Genomic DNA, 22,221 nt, shown 5'->3' on the forward strand with positions numbered 1-22,221 from the left:
GGGACAGACACAAGTAGGCGCGCCTGCTGCTGCAGAGGCAGGACAGGGCTCTGACCCTGCGCAAGAGACACTCACTTCACACTCTCCTCCTGCTCCCCAAACTCCTCATCATTGAAGCCAAAGTGGTCAATAAAGGCGGAGGTCATGCGCTGCATCTGGAAGTCCATGAAGGCCTGTGGGGGTGCGGAGGTTGGGGCTGGAGGGAGCTGGACGGGACCCCACTCCAGCACAGCCCCGCACAGCCCCAGGCCCACCTGCTGCAGCACGGCCTCCTCAGGGAAGTTGAACTCCTTGAGCCGGTCGTCCTCATCGTCACTGGAGGAGTGTAGGTGGTGGGTGTTCACCTGGGGAGAGGACGGGGCGTCAGGGCCTGCTGGAGCCCCCAGACGAGGGTGGGCAGGCAGCTATGAGGACGGGGAGGCTAAAACTGGCCGGAGAGAGAAGCGGTAGGAGAATCCGGGCCTCACCAGGTCCACCATGTTCTTCTTGTTGGTCTCCGCCAGGGGCCCCGATACAAAGGCTTCCCACTGCTCCTGCTGCTCGCTGGGCAGCTCTGCGTAGGTGAGAGGGGTGAAGACGTGAGGCATCCCCTGGCTTCAAGCCCCCCACGTACCCCTCAGGCTGGCCTGGGGACCCTCACCCTTCAGCAGCTGTCCCAGCTGCTCTGCATTGGGCCCCTTCTCTGTGCTCTGCACCAGGGCGTTGGCCATTCTCGTCAGGTGGCCCATGTAGCCTTTCCGAGGGCCTCCCGCAGACCTGGCAAGAGTGAAGGCCACGGCTAGAAGCCAGGACTGGACCCAACGATGCCCAGCCCCGACCCATCCCCCAACCCAGGCAGTTCCAGCCCAGCCCGACCCAGTCCCCCACCCAGACAGTCCCAGTCCCGACCCAGTCCCCCACCCAGACAGTCCCAGCCCCTGGAGACACAAAGGGCAGCAGGTGCTCACTGTACACGGTCGTTCTCCTCCCAGGAAGCCAGGATCCGCTCCACCAGGCGGCACTGCTGCAGCAGCTGTGGGACAGCAGGACAGGATGGCCTGGGGGGGTCTGCACACGTATGGGGAGCTCTGCACTGCGGCAGGGGTCCCTTCCTCAGCAGACGCTTCACCAGGCCCCAGCTCATCCACATGGGAGTGGGAAGGAGGGATGGAAGCTGGGGCTTGGGACCCTGGCATCCAGCCAAGTCTCCTGGTCTTTCTACGAAGAGTATGTGGTGCATGCACACACACTCACGTGTGCACACACATGCATACATGCTCACACACACACTCATGCATGCAGACTCACACATGCTCACACACGCATGCATGCACTGACACACTCATACACACGTGCACACACATGCATACATGCTCACACACATGCATGCAGACTCACACGTGCTCACACACGCATGCATGCACTAACACTCATACACACGCGTGCACACACATGCACACATGCTTACACACTCATGCGTGCACACACACACACATGCTCACACACATGCATGCACTAACAGACACGTGCTCACACACACTCATGTGTGCACACTCATGCACACACAGCCGCTCGCAGGTCTGCTCCCGCCCACCCCTAGCTCTTCGGTTCAAGTCAGGAGCCCACTGCTCCCTGCACCTGCATGTTTCATCCCCGTTTCTCCCTGGCCATGCCTCCCACATCCCATCTGGGTGCTGGCACCTAACACTACCCAACAAACACTTGTGGGAGGAAGAAGTGAGGAGTAGGCCTCTGGAGAGGGTGCGCCCACAGGGGATGGGCCCAGAAGGAGGGGATCAGGGAGTCCCAGCTCACATGTTTCACAACAGGGTTTTGGACGGGCGTCTCAGGGTTGCTGTCAGGAGGTGGCCCCAAGCTCAGCATGGTGCTCACGCATCCCTCCACTTGGGCATGCAGGAAGTTGTTGAAGACATAGTGGAAGAAGAGGTCCTATGGGAGGACACACGGTTGGTACCAGAGAGGCCCTGCCCCAGCCCCTGAGCCCCCAGCCCCTGAGCCCCCAGCGCCCGAGCCCCCAGCCCAGTCTGGTCCCCACCCTAGCCCCTGAGCCCCCACCCAGACCAGTCCCCACCCCAGCCCCCGAGCCCCCAGCCCAGTCCGGTCCCCACCCCAGCCCCTAAGCTCCCAGTCCCCAAGCCCCTAGCTCAGTCTGGTCCCCACCCCAGCCCCTAAGCCCCCAGCCCCCAAGCCCCTAGCTCAGTCCGGTCCCCACCCCAGCCCCTAAGCCCCCAGCCCCTGAGCCCCTAGCTCAGTCCGGTCCACACCCCAGCCCCTTAATCCCCAGCCCCCGAGCCCCTAGCTCAGTCCGGTCCCCCCCCAGCCCCCGAGCCCCTAGCTCAGTCCGGTCCCCACCCCAGCCCCTTAACCCCCAGCCCCCGAGCCCCTAGCCCAGTCCGGTCCCCACCCCAGCCCCTTAACCCCCAGCCCCCGAGCCCCTAGCCCAGTCCGGTCCCCACCCCAGCCGCTTAACCCCCAGCCCCCGAGCCCCCAGCCCAGTCCGGTCCCCACCCCAGCCGCTTAACCCCCAGCCCCCGAGCCCCCAGCCCAGTCCGGTCCCCACCCCAGCCCCTGAGCCCCCAGCCCCTGAGCCCCTAGCTCAGTCCGGTCCCACCCCAGCCCCTTAACCCCCAGCCCCTGAGCCCCCAGCCCAGTCCGGTCCCCACCCCAGCCCCTGAGCCCCCAGCCCCCGAGCCCCTAGCTCAGTCCGGTCCCACCCCAGCCCCCGAGCCCCCAGCCCCCGAGCCCCCAGCCCAGTCCGGTCCCCACCCCAGCCCCTGAGCCCCCAGCCCCCGAGCCCCTAGCTCAGTCTGGTCCCACCCCAGCCCCTAAGCCCCTAGCCCAGTCCAGTCCCGCACCAGCATGGTGTTGGGCACGTCCAGTGCCAGGAGCTCCTGCGTCAGGGCTGCATCATTGGCGCTCAGGGCGCTGGCCAGGAGCTTGACCACGTGCAGCCGCGTGTTGCCCAGAGGCGGAGCCAGCATGCCCCACGTCATCTGTAGCGGCTCCAGCTGCAGATACAGGGAGCCCTGGTTCCCAAGGGCTGCGCTTCCTGCTTCCCCCGCCTCCCCAAGGACCACAACCCCCGCCCCTGACCTTGGGAGGCTCCAGCAGGAGCTGGTGGAAGCAGCTGAGCCGCGGGCGCAGGGCGTGCAAGGCGCCCACACTGGACACAGTGCTTTCCAGGGCTCCCTGGGCCAGGAGCTCCAGCTGCCCATCCACACTGCTGAAGAAGTTGTTCACAGTCATGGACTCGGACCTGCAGCAGGGCAGGGTCAAAGGCAGAGTGAGCCTAGACGGCCTGCGTGCCCACACGACGCAAGGACCGAGTCTGCAGGGTCTGGAGGAAGACGAGGAGCCACATGCCCCCGGCTGCTCTCTTCTGAGGCCCTTCAGACTACACCTGGCTGGGGTGGGGTGGGGAGCTTGCCAGGTGGCAGCATTGGCAGTCCACTGTGGGGGCACCGGTGAGGGATGAGGGCGGGAAGGCACACCCAACAAGCTAGAGGCCTTTATGGTAAGGCAGGGGCACGGGGGCCTGAGGTCCCTCCCAACACAAGCTGCAGCAGTGGCCTCAGCCTCAGCGCCCTCATTTGTCAAACAAGACAGGAAGATTCCTCCCTTGGGCCCATACTGTCCACTGCACAGGGAGCACAAGCGGCCACCAGAGCAAGGCGCCACTTGGAGGCGGCAGTTTCACTTGGTGGACACCGAGACCCGCCTCTGAGGGGCCAGAGAGCCCCAGGGGATGGGCAGCATGCATGGTCTGCGGCCCATATCCCTCACCTCGGCCTCCTGGGCTCCAGCAGGGTCAGCAGCACCTGGATCCCACTGACGATGACAGACTGGCTCTGCTCCACCTCGAACATGTTGCTTAAGAGCTGCTCAATCGTCTCCTGCCTATGGGGGTGGGGGCGGGGGTCAGGGTGAGGGGCCAGGGGCCCAGGGCATCCCCAAGTCAGCTCCCCCCAGCCTTAGCTTCGCCCGCACACCCACTTCTCCAGGGTGGCCAGCAGCTGGTCAGGCTCCGGGCTGTCCTGGACTTGGATCATCTGCTCCCGGCTCAGGCGGACGATGTCACACAGGGACTGGGACGCGTTGGAATGTTGCTGGGATGGGGAGAGACAGGTGAGGATCCTGGGTGGGCCACCGGGCCCTCTGCAGCCTGGTGCTGGAAGCCCCTCCCCCGAGCTGACCATCCAGGGAAAAACGGTCACCCAGACACAGGGACACGAGTTAAGAAGAAGGGGGCACAGGCCGGGCGTGGTGGCTCAAGCCTGTAATCCCAGCACTTTGGGAGGCCGAGGCGGGCGGATCACGAGGTCAGGAGATCGAGACCATCCTGGCTAACACGGTGAAATCCCATCTCTACTAAAAAAAAAAAATACAAAAAAAACTAGCCGGGCGCGGTGGCGGGTGCCTGTAGTCCCAGCTCCTCGGGAGGCTGAGGCAGGAGAATGGCGTGAACCCAGGAGGCGGAGCTTGCAGTGAGCTGAGATCCGGCCACTGCACTCCAGCCTGGGCGGCAGAGCGAGACTCTGTCTCAAAAAAAAAAAAAAAAAAAGAAGAAGGGGTCACAGAAGCACCAATTGCTAGAGGAAAAATGGTGGAGAGAACAGGAACCCAGGAAGGCTCCCCAGGACAGGAGGCATCCACAGAAGGCCCGCGAGCTCGCACACAGGGCCGGCAGCACTGCCCGCAACGACCCAGACAGCTTCGACTGACGAGTGGGTATGCCCAACCTGGTCTGTCCGCACAGGGGAGGGCTAATCAGCCAAAAAAAGGAGTGTAACTGATCCACGCAACCACGTGAATGAGCCACAAAGACAGTGAAACTGATCCACACAGCCACGTGAATGAGCACAAAAACAGTGAAACTGATCCACGCAACCATGTGAATGAGCCACAAAAACAGTGAAACTGATCCACGCAACCACGTGAATGAGCCACAAAACATCATGCTAGTGAAAGAAACCAGACACAGACCACATGGTGTATGATCCCATTTTATGAAATGTCCAAAGACAAATCCAGAGACAGAATAGTCTGGTGGTTGCCAGGGGCTGAGAAGAGAAAGGGAAAAATTGGGAGGGGGTGCTAATGAATACAGGGTATCTTTTTTTTCTTTTTTCTGGAGAAAAGGTCTCAGCTGGGTGTGACAGCACATGTCTATAATCCCAGCACTTTGAAAGGCCGAGGTGGGAGCATCACTTGAGCCCAGGAGTTTGAGACCAGCCTGGGCAACGTGGCAAAAACTCCATCTCTACAAGTACAAAATAATTAGCCAGGAATGCTGGTATGCGCCTGTAGTTCCAGCCACTCATGTGGCGGAGGCAGGAGGATCGCTTGAGCCCAGGGGGTCAAGGCTGCAGTGAGGCAAGACCACACCACTGCACTCCAGCCTGGGACCACACTACTGCAGTCCAGCCTGGGCAACGGAGCAAGACCCTGTCTAAAAAAAAAAAAAAAGATACGGCCTCTACATCACCCCAGGCTGGAGTGCAGTGGTATCATCGTAGCTCACTGCAGCCTTGAACTCCTGGGCCCAACAGATCCTCCTGTCTCAGACTCTTGAGGAGCTAGGACTACAGGTGTGCACCACCAATGCCAGCTAAGTTTCAAATTTTTTGTAGAGACAAGGTCTTGCTATGTTGCCCAGGCTAGTCTCAAACTCCTGGGCTCAAGCGATCCTCCAGCCTCACCTGCCAAAACGCTGGGATTACAGGCAGGACTTGTTTTTTGGAATGATAAAAAATAATCTAAATTCAACAAGATGATAAACAACGCTGTGAATACACTAAAAGCACTGAACTGTAAGCTTCAGTGGGTGAGTCATATGCTGTGTAATTTATATCTCAGTAAAGCTGCTACAGAAGAGAAAAGCATAAGCAGAGCTGAGTCTAACCCAACGGGCAGCCGCCAGGGCTTGGCTGTGTTGCTCCCGGGCCATGCCTCAGGGCCCTCACAGGGACAGGCCCTAGCCTGGGTGAGCCCAGAGCCGTATCTCTGCTCTGCAGGCCTGTACGCCTCTCAGAGGCAGCAGCTGGCATGGGGAGGCACACGTTGCTCCCGGGGCCTCGGACGTCGGAGGCTCTTGACAAACACCTACTCTACACTAGGCCCTGTGCTGGACACCAGGACAGAGATGGAGACGTAAGCTGGAGAAACACATGGATGTGGGGCCCCCCCAGAACTAAAGGGGAGGATGTGAGGGTCCTTGAAAGCAAGGCTGCTGGATGGACCCTTAGAAGGACATGGAGGGGTTCAATCAGGCAGGAGACAGGGAAAAAGCTGCCAAGCCCAGCAACAGCACAGGTCAGGGTGGGCAGGGAAGGATGTGGGGCCAGGGCTGGGACAGGTGATGAGGAGGGCCCCTCCCTACAAGGCATTATGTGCCAAGTTCCTGGGTCATGAAAAAAACCTTTCTAGCACTTTCGGAGGCCAAGGTGGGAGAATCATTTGAGTCAAGTTTCCTTCCTTTTCTCAAAGGGCATGGATATACCTGGTTCTCAAGGCTCTCTTTTCTCACGAATTTCTTTTTTTCCTTTTTTGAGACGGGGTCTGTCACCCAGGCTGGAGTGCAGTGGTGTGATCATGACTCACTGTAGCCTTGACCTCCCAGCTCAAGCAATCCTCCTACCTGAGCTTCCCAAGTAGCAGGGACTCCAGGTGTGCACCACCACACTCAACACACATAAGTTTTTATGTAGAAATGGGTGTTACTATGTTGCCCAAGCTGGTCTCAAACTCATGGGCTCAAGAATCCTCCCACTTCGCCCTCCCAAAGTGCTGGAATTACAGGCTCGAGCCACCACGTGCAGCCCCAATTCCTCTTTTAAAAGCGGGGAGCTGGGCATGGGGAACGGACTCTAAGGGGAAGCTGCAGGGGCACCGGCAGCACTCACATTCTCATCCTTCGACGGGTGGATCTGCTCAATCAGCCGCTGGACGATCTTCTCCTCGTTGAGCCACTGAGGGTGAGAAGGCGGGGGCTGCATCACCATCCACCGTGTCCAGCCCCCTACCCCCAGAGGAGCCGGCCCTGCTCACATTGACAACGTCCTGCCTCAGCTGGGGCCGCTCCACACAGGTAAGCAGGCGCAGCAGCAGGTCCATGATGGCCGAGGTGCCGATGTGCTGCAGCAGCAGGTCCACGAAGTCATCCTTCTTCCGCAGAAAGGACACAAGCTGGGGGCGCATGGGCTGCGTCATGCACAGGGCCTGGCCCGGCCGCCACCCCCAACCCCACGTGGCATCAGGGTGGGGGCCAGGGCACCTGGTCCGTCTTGCGGTTGATGAGGATGCCCATGACCTTGCTGAAGAAGCTGGCCAGCAGCGGATTGAGGCTGCCGGTGCTCTGCAGGAAGCCGTAGAGCCGGTTCAGGAGGGACTCATCAGCACCCAGGGCGTCATTGATCTGCGGTACGTCTGAGGTCAGAATCTCGCAGGCCACACTGGGGTACCTGGGAGGCAAGCACAGGTGTGTGGGGGCTCAGGCTGGGGTAGGGGGCAAGGCTCTACCCTCTTCTCTGCACCGGGCACTGGGTTCCTGGGGCCGCAGAGACCCCATCCCGGAAGGGGAAAGGGCATGACAAGGCAGAGGACAGGGCTGACGCAGAAATAAGGGCCCACACCAGGCCTCCCCTACCCTGCTAACACCCAGCCGTCCCATCCTAGGCTCCTCACCACCCCCAAGACAAGCCTGGTCCTGAAGCTCCCGTGCTTCCCAATCCCCCAACAGCTAACGCTCATCCCTTCTGACTCAGCGGCTTCACTTGCGGCCCCGTACACTGCCCCAGTTCCGCAGACTCCTGGAACCTTGCTCAGCTTCCAGCCCCACCTCCTGCCTCCCTTCTCCAAACTCTCACACGGTGCCTGACGGCTCCAAGACAAGAGCCACCCCAGCAGCAGCCATTCAAGGCCCTGAGGGACCACAATCTGCTCTAGGACTGTGCGGAGGTGCCCCTTGGGAGGCCAAAGCAGGCAGATCACTTGAGGTCAGGAGTTTGAGACCAGCCTGGGCAACATGGCGAAACCCCGTCTCTACTAAAAATACAAAAATTAGCCAGGTGTGGTGACTTATAGTCCCAGCTACTGAGGAGGGTGAGGCAGGAGAATCACTTGAATCCGGGAGGCAGAGGTTGCAGTGAGACAATCAGGCCACTGCACTCCAACCTGGTGACACAGTGAGTCTCCAAAAACAAAAAAAAAGTGTCTTTTGAGTATCACTTGGATTAAAAAATAAGTAATCTTTTTTTTTTTTTTTTTTTTTTTGAGTCAGAGTCTCACTCTGTCACCCAGGCTGGGGTGCAGTGGCCGGATCTCAGCTCACTGCAGGCTCCGCCTCCCGGGTTTACGCCATTCTCCTGCCTCAGCCTCCCGAGTAGCTGGGACTACAGGCGCCGCCACCTCGCCCGGCTAGTTTTTTGTATTTTTTTAGTAGAGATGGGGTTTCACCGTGTTAGCCAGGATGGTCTCCATCTCCTGACCTCATGATCCGCCCGTCTCAGCCTCCCAAAGTGCTGGGATTACAGGCTTGAGCCACCGCGCCCGGCCAAAAAATAAGTAATCTTAAAATGTCTTCAATAGCAGACAAACGTCTCGCAAACACACAAAAAATTTTTTTAATAAAAAATAAATAAAATAAAAAGCGTCGAATAAACAGAAAAACCAGCCAGGCATGTTGTCACACACTTGTGGTCCCAGCTACTCGGGAGATTGAGGCGGGAGGATCGCTTGGGCCCATGACTTTGTGGCTCCTGTGACTATGCCACTGCATTCCTTGGTCTGCACTCAGTGAGCTGTGAGGCCTTGTGCAGGGGCCTGGCTGCTCCCTGCCTCGCTTTCCTGATCCCCAAACTGGAGTTTACTGATACTGACGCATTTCAGGGTAGCTGTGAGGCTTGCGTAGTGAAGGTATGTGTGATGCTGATAGGGACGGGCTGGCCAGGAGCCAGGGAACTCACTTGTAGCGAAGCCGCTCCTCACCGCTAGCGGGCGGCTCCTGGGTGACCCAGGCCACCATGGCCTGCAGGTGGGGTGGCTGCAGCAGGAAGTCCAGCAGCTTGCGGTTGACCACCTTGCACTCCTGCAGCACGTCTTCCTCGTCCAGCAGCTCCGGCAGGCTCAGGTCCTCCCGCTCCAGCAGCGTGTCCAGGTGTGAGCTTGTGTGCAGGTCAAACTTCCAAAACATGGCGCCCTGCAGGCACAGACGCAACCAGCGCCCCGTCAGACGCCCCAGGGGAGTCCCTGCTGGACGAGGGGCTGACCACAGGGGCTGAGTGCCCACCTTGGGCACAGCCTCTCCCCAAGACCCAGCCCTCTCCCTCACACTGAGCCCAGCCCCACCCTGGGACTGCCCACAGGCTCAGTGCCTCCATCACTCATGCTTAATAAGGCTCCCACTGAGTACCAGGCTCCTACAGCTGCCCTCGAGCCCACCCCTCTTCCCCACCTCCAGCCTCCAGGCCGCCTCGCCTGAGGTCCGGGGGGTCACTTCACACCCGAGGCCTCGGGCCTGGTGAAGTCCCCAGTGTGGACTGTGTGCAGGGCATGCGAGTAGAGGCTGGACGCTGTGCACTGAGAGGCCTCAGGCCCTGTCTCCCCATGAGGGTCTGGGCCCACTATCCCCACTTTTGGGTGGGACACTGCAGGGGCGGGGCCTGAACCTCTGTCTTCAAATTTGCTTCAACCTGTATTTGTTCAACAAACTCAAACGCCCGATGACTTTCAGCACACGGCTGCCGCTTGGCCCAGCAAATCACCCGAGGCTGCGTGGGAGGCATGGGGCGGGGGCAGGGGGAAGAGAGGAAGTCTGTGTGTCTCCAGGCTGTGGCCGTTGCCTGGACACCACTCACACACAAACACACCCCAACCATCCTCTCACCCAGCACCTGGGCTGGAACGAGGAAGAGGAAAAGCTGGAAGGGAGGGGCCCCCAGAACAGTCACTGACCAGGACCTGAAGGAACCCAGGGTAGGACAGACACATTCTGCAGAGGAAGAGCAAAGCCAGCAACACCCAGCCCTGACCCTGTCCCCATCTGGAGCTGGCTCCCGCCCTCTGGAGGACAGCGTCTGGCTCCTCGGCCTGGGTCCAGCCCCTAAACACTCCTGCACAGGAACTCACTGGCAATAAGGACACACACACAGAGCATTAACAAGATGCCAGGCAACCCCATTCTGAGCCCCTGCCCTGTACTATGTCACTGCTCCGCAGGGCCCTACAAAGCCTCCACACAGACCATCCACTGCAGAGCTCACCTGCGACGTGTGCTCTCGGCACCTGGTGACAATGGTCCTGGCTCTGCATGTGTGCTGTACACACGATGTCCAAGCCACCAGCAGCCCCCAAGCAAGCTGCCATCACCCGCCACAGAGGACAAGGGGCAACCAAAGCCCGGTAAGTCAGGCAGCATCCTGGCATCTCAAAGGCCAACTGGTCCCAGCAGACAGCCTTTGTGGAGTTCTCATCAGTTAAGACACTGACCAGAGCTCAGGCTCGTCACCGGCCTCCTGACAACCATATCACCGGCTAAGGCCACTGCTGCCCCCAACTCACCACAAAGCAGGCCGGGAACAGAGCAGAGCCGGCACGGGAGGCCGGGGTGCCTCTCCCACAGCCCTTCGCCGCCGTCACTCCCAGGCACACGTTAGTCCCTTTCCTTCAACGCCGTTCTGCAGCTTCTTCCAGTTCCGTCATTCCCTTAGCACAGGCCTCCACTGTGTCCTCCAGCCCCTCTGACCTGTCACCTCAGTGCCCATCAGCCGCCAGGCCTGACTCAGTCCCAGACCCCAGGGAAGAGACAGGGAGACATGGAGCACCAGGCCCAGGGAAGAGACTTCATCCAAGCTTAGGCGAGCAGTCCAGGCTGACAACGGGCAGGACAGAGTCCCACACATGGCCTCAGGCAGGTCAAACAAGCCGCCTAGGCCTCCTTTCCTCTCCTTCCCGCCTAACTTGAAGCCAGGCCAGCCTGGGGCCAGGATCTCCTCACTCATCCACCCTGACCACCCTAAGGCTGGGCTCAGCTTGGGAGGCTGCAGTCCAGACCTCGCTCCCAGGCTGCCGGTCTGCCTCGGTGACTCCAGGCTGGCAACAACCTTGATATGACACTATAGGTCCCTAAACCTGGCCAATGACATTTGAGAGTGGAGCAGAGGGAAGAGCTCTGTGACCAACGTCAGTCATGGCGGCAGCGGGAGGACTGGGGGAGACAGCAGCAGCCTCCAGGCATTTGAACCCCTGCTCCTCTGGGGGGTCTGCCAGGTCCCAGTCCGCAGCACCCAGCGACTCACCTCTTACCCCTCACCAGTCCACTTTTCCCAATAATCCTTTTTCTTTGAGATGGAGTCTCACTCTGTCGCCCAGGCTGGAGTGCAGTGGCACAATCTAGGTTCACCGCAACCTTCGCCTCCCGGGTTCAGGCAATTCTCCCGCCTCCGCCTCCCCAGTAGCTGTACTACATGCATCCGCCACCACGCCCGGCTAATTTTTGTATTTTAGTAGAAATGGGGTTTCACCATGTTGGCCAGGCTGGTTTCAAACTCCTAACCGTGGGTGATCCGCCCACCTGGGCCTCCCAAAGTGTTGGGATTACAGGCGTAAGCCACCACGCCCAGACTCCCAATATTCCTTCTAAGGTCGGGCACAGTGGCTCACACCTATAATCCCAGAACTTTGGGAAGCCCCGGCGGGCAGATCACCCGAGGTCAGGAGTTTGACACGAGCCTGGCCAACATGGTGAAACTCCATTTCTACTAAAAATACAAAAATTAGCCAAGTGTGGTGTTGGGTGCCTGTAGTCCCAGCTACTCGGGAGGCTGAGGCAGGAGAATCGCCTGAATCCGGGAGTGGAGGTTGCAGTGAACCAAGATTGCGCCACTGCACTCCAGCCTGGGTGACAGAGCAACACTCAGTCTTGGAAAAAAAAAAATTCTTTTAAAGCACAACCATGAGTACCTCCACCTGCTCAGTGATGTGCACTCCACCAAGCCTGCATCCAGGCTCCGATGCCCCTGCCCAGCCAGCTCACCGACTGACCTCCGTGCCCACGGTGACCCCAGTGCCCTGGGGAGGCCGTGCCCCACACCACCTCGCCAGTGCTCCTGGGGCTGCCACTTCAGGTGTTTCCTGCACAGCCCGTGGCTGCCTGAGGCACAGGGCTGGATGGATGTCCAGAAGGCCCTGCAGGTCTGGGTGGATGGGGGCATCCCAGGCACTCCAGGCAATGATGTCAATGGTATCGGCCAGGGCGCTCCGGCACCTGCACTGTGCTGACTGCTCTAAACAGAACTTCACAGCCATTACCTCCACCAACTCTCACAACCACCCTCCAGGGAATGGCCTCATTTTACAGGAGAGGAAACTGAGGCACACCAAAGTAAACGCCCATGCCCCAATCTAGGGGTTGGTGGGCAGTGAAGTCGGCACTCTCAGCCTTTAGAAGTTGAATTCTCAGGGTGCAGAGCCCCAGCACAGGGCCTGTGTAGTGGACACTTATGGGATGAACGAGCGAGTTCCGGCTGGGCCGGCTCCAGCACTCGCTCTGCCTGAGGGACTAGCCCTGCCCACAGTGACCCCGACTCTCATCTCAGGGAGGAACCTGTCATTCCAGGCCCACCCTGGAGGGACCTGTCTGGATGGTAAGCTCCCTGTCCGCCTTGTCCCAGCTCCTAGTGCTTACTCAACAGACACCCCTGGATTCAGGGTGGAGGGCTGTGGTCCTCAGGTCCCTCCCAGACCAGCTGTGACAGCACAGCTCGGCCAGAGACCTGAGTTCTCCTCCAGCCAGGCACCACCAGAAATCTAGGGACTTCTCAGGCCTCCCACCCCGACCCAGGCACCACTGACCTCCCCAAACATAACCATTCCACCCCTTCTGCCTGCATGACCACCAGGTGACAGCAGGCCCCCCACACTCGACCGCAGGTGCCCCCTGCTCATCCCCCTCCCCACAGCCATGCAGAGCTTGCTGAAGGGAAAATCAGACTTGCCCTCTCGTCAGGTCAGCGCCTGGGACTCTCAATGGCCTCCCACTTCCTACTCGCCCTGGCCACGCTGGCCTTCTGTTTCCAGAACACACTAAGCTTGGGTCTACCTCAGCGACTTTGTCTTCTTTTTGTCTCACTTCTTCTCATCTTCGGATCTCTTACCAAGCATTCAGCTCACAGAAGGGCCTTCCCTGGCCTGCCTGGCTCAAGCAGCGAGCCCCGCCTTTGTCACCACTGTCTCCGTCTCCCTGAGCTGTGCACTCTGACCTGCCGCCTGGAAGCATCTCTATGACACAGCAATGAAGCGCTGGAGGTGCACACTCGTGGCTCTACAAGGCTTCCTCTAGAACCTTCCTCCTAGGTTACCATGGGCACCTGAGGGCGGCACCTAGCACGGAACCTGGCCCTGGCAATAAATGCTCAGAAATATTAGCTGAAAAGCAAACCTCATTTTCACAAGGCCCTAGCTCCTCCCAGGCAAGGAGGCTGCCGCACCTCTCAGGGCGTGGACAAAGTGAAATCACTCCCACCCTGGCCCCTCCCAGCCACTCCTACAGGGTGCCTGAATCAAGAGGTGGGGGAAAGTGCAAGACCGCCCTGGGCAGGCTGGGGAGGCTGGGGCTGGCCCTCAGGGCCGACCCAGGCAGGCAATGGGTGTGTATTTTCCCCTGTGTCGAGAGTGACGAAGGCACCACCACCTCACAAGGAAATATAACTATGTCCTTTCCTTGCTCTGAGAACCTCTGTGTGCACAGCGGTAACTCCTCACCGCCACTTCTGCCCAGACGCTAGACCTCCTCGAGGGACCATCCCCTACTTCCCATCCCACTTGACAAGGAATGCGACGGGCCGACCACCAAGTGTCCATGTCACAGAAGAGAAAACTCAGGCTCAGCAAAGGTGACTCACCAGCGTGCTGACGGCAGCCGGGGCATGGATTTCCTGATCTGGGTGTACCTGGGACCAGAATAATCTCAAGGGGCAACCGCCACATTCATCATGACTCTGCCAATTTCCGGCCTAAGGCTGTGGCGAGCGAAGCACCGAGACGTGGCAAGCACACACACAGAGGCTCTTTCTCCGTGGGAGACCGGGCGGGCCGAAAGGCTGACCGCGCCACGCCAGCAAAGCCAGTCCCAAGGAGCGACACGCCACAGACTTCCACCTATGTGAAGCGTCCAGAACAGGCAAATCCATAGACACAGAAAGGAGATTATAGGCTTTCAGGAGCTGGAGCGGATGGGGGGAAGTTCCTGAAAGGAAAGGGTGATTTAAAAAAAGTTCCAAAATTAATTATGGTGATGTTTCCCCAATGTTGTGAATATACTAAGAACCACTGAATTGTATACTTTATTTATTATTGTTTTTCTTGAGACAGAGTCTCGCTCTGTTGCCCAGGATAGAGTGCAATGGCGCCATCTGGGCTCACTATAACCTTCAGTTCCCGGGTTCAAGCAATTCTCCTGCCTCAGCCTCCCGAGTAGTGGGGACTACAAGCACGCAACACGGTGCTTGGCTAATTTTTTTTTGGGACAGAGTCTTGCGCTGTCACCGAGGCTGGAGTGTAGTGGCGCAATCTCGGCTCACTGCAACCTCCGCCTCCCGGGTTCAAGCAATTCTCCTGCCTCAGCCTCCTGAGTACCTGGGATTACAGGTATGCGCCACCACGCACAGCTAATTTTTTTTTTGTATTTTTTTTTTTTTTAGTAAAGATGGGTTTCACCATGTTGGCCAGGCTGGTCTTGAATGCCTGACCTCAAGTGATCCGCCTGCCTCGGCCTCCCAAAGTGCTAGGCTTATAGGCGTGAGCCACCACTCCTGGCTGTGCACTCTAAATGGATGAACTGTATGGAATACCTCAATAAAAACTGTTGGAAAAAAAAAAAAAACCTGCCTCAGGCCATCGGCCATGGCAGGGCCAGAGCCCGGGCCAGGCTCAGGCCTTGTACTATGCCCCAGCGTCCACAGAGCTGACGAGATGCCGGCCAGCCTGGCAGAGCTGAAGCTGCCAAGGCTCCGCCCTGGGGCACTCACGCAGGTTACCCCTTCCTCATCCCTCACCACCAACAGCCCTAAGCTAGGTGAGCCCCTCCACCATGGGGGCAGGACAGGAGCAGCACCAAACCCACATCTGTAGAAAATCCATGGACCCGGCCGGGCGTGGTGGCTCAAGCCTGTAATCCCAGCACTTTGGGAGGCCGAGACGGGCGGATCACGAGTTCAGGAGATCGAGACCATCCTGGCTAACACGGTGAAACCCCGTCTCTACTAAAATACAAAAAAAATTAGCCGGGCGAGGTGGCGGGCGCCTGTACTCCCAGCTACTCGGGAGGCTGAGGCAGGAGAATGGCGTGAACCCGGGAGGCGGGGCTTGCAGTGAGCTGAGATCCGGCCACTGCACTCCAGCCTGGGCAACAGAGCTAGACTCCGTCTCAAAAAAAAAAAAAAAAAAAAAAAAAAAAAAAGAAAATCCATGGACCCGCACTTGCAGACACTTGTCTCAGCTCCACAACAAGACCAAGTGAAGAATTCTGATTATTCCGACAGTTTCATGTTGAAAAGGGGCCCAGAGCGGCGGAGCCACATGGCTAGCAAGAGGCTTCCAGGATGCCCTAGTCTCTAAACAAGAGGCAGAAATTCTCATACTGAGGCCCACCGTTCACTTCTAAGATACCTGATTAAAGGGCACAGGCCATAGCCCTCGGCCCCCAAACCCCCTACCCCTGCTACAGACTAACCCTCTGCTTCGGGGATAGTTAAGCATCACGCTTCCCCTCCAAACCCAGCTCCCCAGAGAACTGGGGCAGGGGCTGCCAGAACGAGACAGGAGGGTGCTTGCTGGTGCGTGGCATCCAAGAACCTTGGCCCCGAGAACCCAGACAGTCCCTTGAACTCTCCCCCTCAAGTGGCTCCTCTGAAAACCAGAGTAGACTGAAAGGCTCAAATGCAATCGGGTGGTCGACACTACAAACTTCAATTCTCAGGCTCTAAACAGAATGAAGATGCAAATACGGAAGAACAGAAAAAAAGAGAAAAAAAAAAAACTTTCTTCCACCACAAACTCTGAATGCACTATGGCCTGAAGCCCTCTCAGTCCCCTCTCCCAACTTAATGAAGCCTGCTAGAACCCCTGGGAATGGGGCAGGAGAGGTGGGTTTCACGCTCACTCTAACTAGGTGAACCTGGGCAGACACTTGACTTCTCTGAGTCTCATTTCCTCATCCGTGAAAACGAGACACAGCCCACCAGGGCGGGCTGCTGTGGAAAGGCACAGAGCTAAAGCAGGTGGCCCTGACACAGCAGGAGCTTGGCAGGTGCAAGTCCCTTTCGGTCCAACCCTGAGGCCACGTCCAGACGCTTCCTGGCAGGACAGGTAGGGACCGTCACTACCCCAAAGGTGATGGTGCTAAACACAGAGGAGCAGGAGACAGACTCTACCCATTTGCCTAAGTGACTCAAGCACTTTTCCTCAGACCATTCGGATACTACTGCAGGCGCCGTGCACCCCGCCACCCCCATTCTTTGCAACTTTTAGCAACTTCAAGAAAGCGGAAGTGACTACCACTAGTTTTTAGCTACCGTTTGAAAACCAAGAGTCTGGCTGCAAACGGAAGAAGGGGAAATTGTAAATGAGAAAGGAAGCCATTAAAAACGAAAACTACCTCTGCCGTTCTCCCTCCACCAGCTCTGCACTATTGCCTCTGGTTTCTTATTTTGCTGTGGTGTTCTAGGGCCTTCAACACCAGTCACCCCTCAAGGGCCTAACAGCCCCTTCCTTCCCCTGCTTGGACAGGCACTAACGGCGGCTCCCACAAAGCCATCCCCACTGCTGCAGGCATCCGTCCAAACACAGCTCTGCCGCCAGGGGACTGACGGGCCCACGCTTCATCTGTCACCCCTCCTCAACCCGCGCTGACCCATGAGCACCCAGAAATGGAGGCCAGGGCACAAAGGCCCCGGGGGCCTCCAGAGACAGCCGCCTGAGCTGCCCCCATGCTCAGCGGAAGCTCCAACGCCTGGCCCCCGGCCAGTACCCCAGGAAGAGAAAGAGCCTGCTACCAGCAGCAGGTTGGCCAGCACCCAGCTCCTTAAAGGGCCCAGAGTCCCAAGGACAGCAAGACCATCTCCCTCTAATATCTCCCAAGCCTCCGTCAGCTCTCAGCCAAATCTGAAAGGGGTTTGGGAACACCCAATTCCAGGGACGCAGCGACAGTAATGGCCACCCCACCATCTCTGAGCAGGACCTACGGGGTGTGCCAGCTGCAGAACCCAGCACCACCCACTCAGCAAGCAGGAATCAGGGACACCAATTTGGTAGAAGGGGACCTGTCCAAGACCCAACAAGATGATGAGCGAGGGCTTTCCTGTGGCTTGGGAAAGCCTTGGGGAGGGTCCCCACTTAAAGAGGACCCTCAGTGGCTCCCCCTCTGGCCCCAGAAGCACACCCTGCCAAGGGAGCTGGTAGCCCTGGTCCAACCCCAGGGAATGGAATAACTGGGAAACAGAAGAGTCTAGAAACACTGGCCGAGGACTGGGACGGGGACTTGAACGCCCACATTCAGATCGTCTCCTGAACTGGCCACAGGTTTAAAGGAAAAAAAGGAAAAGATCAACAAACAGATTTTGAAATAGCTCTCTGGAAAAACAGAATGGGGTAGAGTTAGTGTTACAATGTGATCCGAAGTCAGAAAAGCGTGCATTCCCATTTTACCTCCCCAAACTGAAATATCTGTGGCCCAGACCAAGGATCTCACCCCACCGAGCCCCAGTTTCCTTATCCGGGAAATACCTTACAGATGGGGCTACTGTAAGGCAGCACCCTGTGGAGAAAGACCCACAAAACTGGCGTGCAAAGGAAAAACCACGGTTTGGCATGGAAAGGCGGGTGAGCCCCACCAAGCCGGGTGCCGAGTGATTCCTACTCTGGGAAGGCCCCTCACTCTCACCAAAGCTCCCAGGCCTCTCTCACCTCATCTCTTGCTATCTCCCGCATGGGTGCCACACCTGACTGCCCTCGGCCCAGACTGGGCTACTCCCTCCTCCTTCCCTGAGCTCTTCGAGCCTGACTAGCTCCTCCTGGGTCCTTCAGGCCCCCACACAGACACCACTTCCTCCAGGGAGCCTCCCCACTGCATCTGTGTCAGGGGCCTGCTCCACACTGCTTCCACAGCATCCCACAGTCACCCGAGGACAGCACGTGAGCCTCGGCTCTGTGACAGGATGTACCTGTTCAGTCATCTGCCTCCCCTGAAACACGCTGACTTCCCAGGATCTAGCGTCAGGCCAGGCCCAACTAAAGCTACTTGTGAATTAATGAAAACTGAAGCCAGAGAAAGGTGTTCTGTTAAGATCACTGGGCCACACATCCCAGAAAAAAAAATGGGGAGGGTACCAGACAAGCAGGTTCTCCTCGAATGGAAAGAAACAGTAGATTAACCAACAAAAGCTAACGGCCACAAAGATGGTGGCAACTCGCAATACACAACTCACCAACACACAGCTCAGGAGTCACAACAGAGCAAATGAGCCACAACGACACACAGCACCCCGGCAGTGGAGCAAAGCTCTCCTCCTCTGCGCTGCCCACATTTGGGCTGGACAGTTCTTTTTGGTGCTGGGACTGCCCGTGCATTGGAGGACACTTAGCAACATCCCTGGCCTCCACCTCCACTCACCAGATACTGGCGGCACTCCCCCCAGTTGGAACAACCAAAAACATCTCCAGATATCGCCAACTGTCCCCAGCTGAGAACCACTGCAACAGACACTCCCAAATCAAATAACAATCGAAAGAACGGCCAGATATGGTGTCCCACACCTATAATCCCAGCTCTCTGGGAGGCTAGGCAGGAGGACTGCTTGAGCTCACGAGTTTGAAATCAGCCTGGGCACCATGGCAGGGCACCATAGCAAGACCCAGTCTTTACAAAAAATACAAACATTAGCTGGGCGTGTACAAAAAAATACAAAAATTGAGCAAGCATTGCAGCACGTGCCTGTAGTCGCAGCTACTCAGGAGGCTGAGGTGGGAAGATCACTTGAGTCCAGCAGTTCAAGGCTGCAGTGAGCAATGATTAGACCACTACACTCCAGGTTGGGCAAAGGAGCAAAACTCAGTCTCAAAATCATCACCATCATCCAAAGAGCTACTGATTGCAGAGCACAATGTACCTTGCATTCTGCCCCAGGCTTCTACAAATCTTGCACTTAATCCCTAGAACTACCCTCTGAGGAGAGCAGTCTGCTATCCCCACTTACAGATGAAGAACAACTTGTCCAAGGTCTCACCACTTGGAAAAGCAGAAGCCAGACTCGGCCTAGGTCTGTCTGACAAAAGGTCCTCTAACAATTAGCTGGACTGCCTTCTCATGATCCCAATCCCAGAACTAGAGTTAGGTGGTCTCATGTAACTTATGCAAAATGATACATGTTGGGCAAAAGTTAAAAAAAAAAAAAAAAAAAGCATAACATTTTAAACAGCACAAGCAGCTCCAACAGCCGTTCCACCACTAGTAAGCACACGTGGCCGGGTGCCGTGAGCATTTCCACGTGTGTTGTGCATGGATGTAAACCAAGTCCTCATCACGGGTTACTCAGGCAATCTCCAGTCCTTGCTGCATTTGCAGGGCACGGTGATGGTTAGATCCTCGCCCTTGGGCTGGATGAAATCCCACTGCAGTTTCTCTACAACTGTGAACCCAGTACCGCGCCTGACAGTCTACGCAGCTGCCTTTACTGAAACATCTTGCTTTTCAGGCGGATGTTTATGGTCATGTCTGTGTGTACAAAGAGCGAGCAAGAAAGACCCCAACCAGAGGTCCCATTCAAGGCCTGGACAAGTACCCCGGGCCGAGCTACTCTGCCCCTCACCCTCCCAACACATCTTCACTCAGGACTCCGACCTTCCTTCCTTGACATATCTGCACGTGCTGCTCCTTCCCCCCTCCCCGCCACGGAAGGCCCTTCTTCCCACTCTCCATCTGTCACCTCCTACTCATCCTTCCTAGACAGAAAAAGCCATCCATCCAGCCAGTCTCACCAGTGCCTTGCGCTCTGTGGCCCCCTGCAGCTCCCTAAGTTACCTCCATCACAACACACAGGAATTGTGACTGTCCGGTTCTGCCTTTGTCCCCCCCCCTCCAGGGACCGGCCCCACCTCCAGGGCAGGGCCTAGGACTGATGACCCCTCCTCGGAGCCCAGCGCCAGGCGCCCTGCCTGCCCTCAGCAGGCTTCATCTCACTGAAGCAGGCCGGAGTGGTGGCTGCTCCAGAGAAGCCCCGCTCCCAGGTCCCTCGCACAAGAAACCGGAGGCGGGAGAGGGTCGGTCAAGGTGAAGACAAGCCCCGCTCCCCCAGTCCTGAGCTCCGGGGTGACAGGCAACGGATCTAAGGAGGCTGCGCCGGGAAGAGGCGGCGGGGCAGAGATTGGGGCGAGAGAGATGGGTGTAAGCGGGCAAAGTCCAGGGTAACCAGGAGGAAAGACTCCTGGGGAGCCGGGGGACCGGCCAGAGAGGCAAGAGAGCGGACCTGAGGCTCAGGGACTGGGGAGCGCAGCTGCAAAGAGAGCGGGTGGGAAAAGCCCGAGGGCAAGAAACTGAGAGGTGGGTGGCGGGGGAGCTGAGGAGAGATTAAGAGACTGGAGAGGGTCGAGGGGGAAGAAACGGGGGCCCGTGGAGAGGGAACCCGAAGGAAGGAGGATCCCAAGCAGAAAAGACCGGCGGGGGTCCGGAGAGGGGAAGACGTGGGGGCCTGGTCCTGGAGAGGCAGGGTCGGGCGACACGGGCCGCTCACCTGCGAGGGGGGGCGGCGGCTCCTCGCACTCGGGGCTCATCGGGGCGCCCCCCCCGCCCCGCCGCCGGCGGCTCCGGCCCCTGCTGCGGGGCCCGGTAAGTAGGGGCGGGGGCGGCGTCGGGGACTTGCGCAGGCGCCGGGGCTCGCGGGGTCCGCGCAGGCGCCCGCGGGTCGTGGGGTCCTCGCGCGCCGGGTCCTGCAGAGTTGAGGGGGTCAGAGCCGGGTGGGGTTGCCGGCGGGCTGGGGCTGTCACGAGTCCGCGTAGGCGCCTCCGGGGTCCGCAGGCGAGGTGGGCGCGCCGACCAAGGCGGGTTGCGGGCGAGCCCGGTCGCGAGGCCCGCGCAGGCGCCTCAGCCGGGAAGACGGGGGAAGTTGCCTCGGTTTCCACACTCCAACCCAGCGCCCCGCGGGAGGGGAAGACGTCCTCCTCCGCGGTCCAAACGGGCCGCAGAGCCGAGCAGCGACCGACGGACGCCGAGGCCTACTTCCTTAACCGCCCCTTCCCCAAAGCCGCTCAGTCTCCGGGCTCTGCGGCCCGCCTCAGGGCCTCCGACGCCCGGCTCCCTCCGCCACTATCCCACAATCCCCCTAGCGCAGGACGACGCAGGAGGCCCCGCCCTCCCGCGGCGGTCTCGGTGCGCAGGTGCGGGAGGGGCCGCACGCCTGGGTGGTGCAGTGCGCGTGCGCCCGCGTGCTTCCGACCCCGCCCACTCCTGAACCCCGCCGCCGTAGACGCGCTTGCGCCCGTTGGTGCCAACGGTCTGGCCCGGAATAAACCCAGACAGCGCAATGAGCCGGAGCTGCGCACCGGCTCCGTTCCAAGTCCCCGTGAATATTCCGCCCCAGGATTTCCCTTCCCACTCGCTCCGTTTGGGAATCCGTTCGCTCTTCTGTCTCCTCTAATCATAGTCCGGCTTTGGCTCCAGGGTCGGGCTCTTGTGAAATCCAGACCTGGTTTTCACTCCAGCCAAGGCCAGGCGCCTTAGTCCCGCCCGGCTCTCGAGATAAGCGGCCTGCGAGCCTCAGGAACCCTCAGTCCTTTCCATTTGCTGGCGATAGTCCCGGCCGGGTCGCTAGTGTTGCCAGTTCCGCCCAAAGCCGCCTCTAATAGCATCAACTGGAAGAGACCACCTAGACCTTGTGTCTAGATTGATGAAGGCCCCATCTGGCTTTGAGCCTCAGTTTCCCCAACTTTAATAGCCCCCCCCCCGCCCATGTTAGAGGCCCACTGTAAAAATCGTGTGGGCGCGAGGAACTTTTTTTTTTTTTTTAAAGACTGCAAATTGGCCAGGCGCGGTGGCTCACGCCTGTAATCACAACACTTTGGAAGGCCCAAGGCAGAAGGATGGCATGAGCCCAGGAATTCGAGACCACCCTGGGCAGCCTAGGGAGACCCCCGTCTCTACAAAAGAAAATTTACAAAATTAGTGGGGCATGGTGG

General features: G+C 58.5%; 1 protein-coding gene across 4 annotated transcripts in view; it reads right to left on the reverse strand.

The window, feature by feature from the left end:
* LOC105488186 (protein phosphatase 6 regulatory subunit 1) overlaps positions 1-20,919 on the reverse strand; it is a 30,350-nt gene extending 9,431 nt beyond the window's left edge. Inside the window, exons 1-15 of one of the 4 annotated variants that reach the window (XM_011752046.3) lie at positions 20,781-20,919; positions 8,964-9,196; positions 7,274-7,460; positions 7,048-7,185; positions 6,903-6,968; positions 3,994-4,106; positions 3,784-3,897; positions 3,094-3,256; positions 2,856-3,008; positions 1,795-1,929; positions 948-1,012; positions 641-756; positions 468-553; positions 255-344; positions 76-173 (exon numbers count right to left, since the gene is read on the reverse strand). In XM_011752046.3, the coding sequence (XP_011750348.1) occupies positions 76-173; positions 255-344; positions 468-553; positions 641-756; positions 948-1,012; positions 1,795-1,929; positions 2,856-3,008; positions 3,094-3,256; positions 3,784-3,897; positions 3,994-4,106; positions 6,903-6,968; positions 7,048-7,185; positions 7,274-7,460; positions 8,964-9,190 (1,751 nt within the window). In that variant the 5' untranslated portion in view covers positions 9,191-9,196; positions 20,781-20,919. Of the gene's footprint in view, positions 1-75; positions 174-254; positions 345-467; positions 554-640; positions 757-947; positions 1,013-1,794; positions 1,930-2,855; positions 3,009-3,093; positions 3,257-3,783; positions 3,898-3,993; positions 4,107-6,902; positions 6,969-7,047; positions 7,186-7,273; positions 7,461-8,963; positions 9,197-10,557; positions 11,280-13,898; positions 14,368-19,976; positions 19,996-20,780 lie in introns of those variants that run through there. The other 3 variants (XM_011752050.3, XM_011752049.3, XM_011752047.3) reach the window with 3 other exon arrangements.
* Positions 20,920-22,221: the final 1,302 nt, after the last annotated feature.

This window comes from Macaca nemestrina, chromosome 20 (genome assembly GCF_043159975.1).
Source record: "Macaca nemestrina isolate mMacNem1 chromosome 20, mMacNem.hap1, whole genome shotgun sequence".
Taxonomy (NCBI): domain Eukaryota; kingdom Metazoa; phylum Chordata; class Mammalia; order Primates; family Cercopithecidae; genus Macaca; species Macaca nemestrina.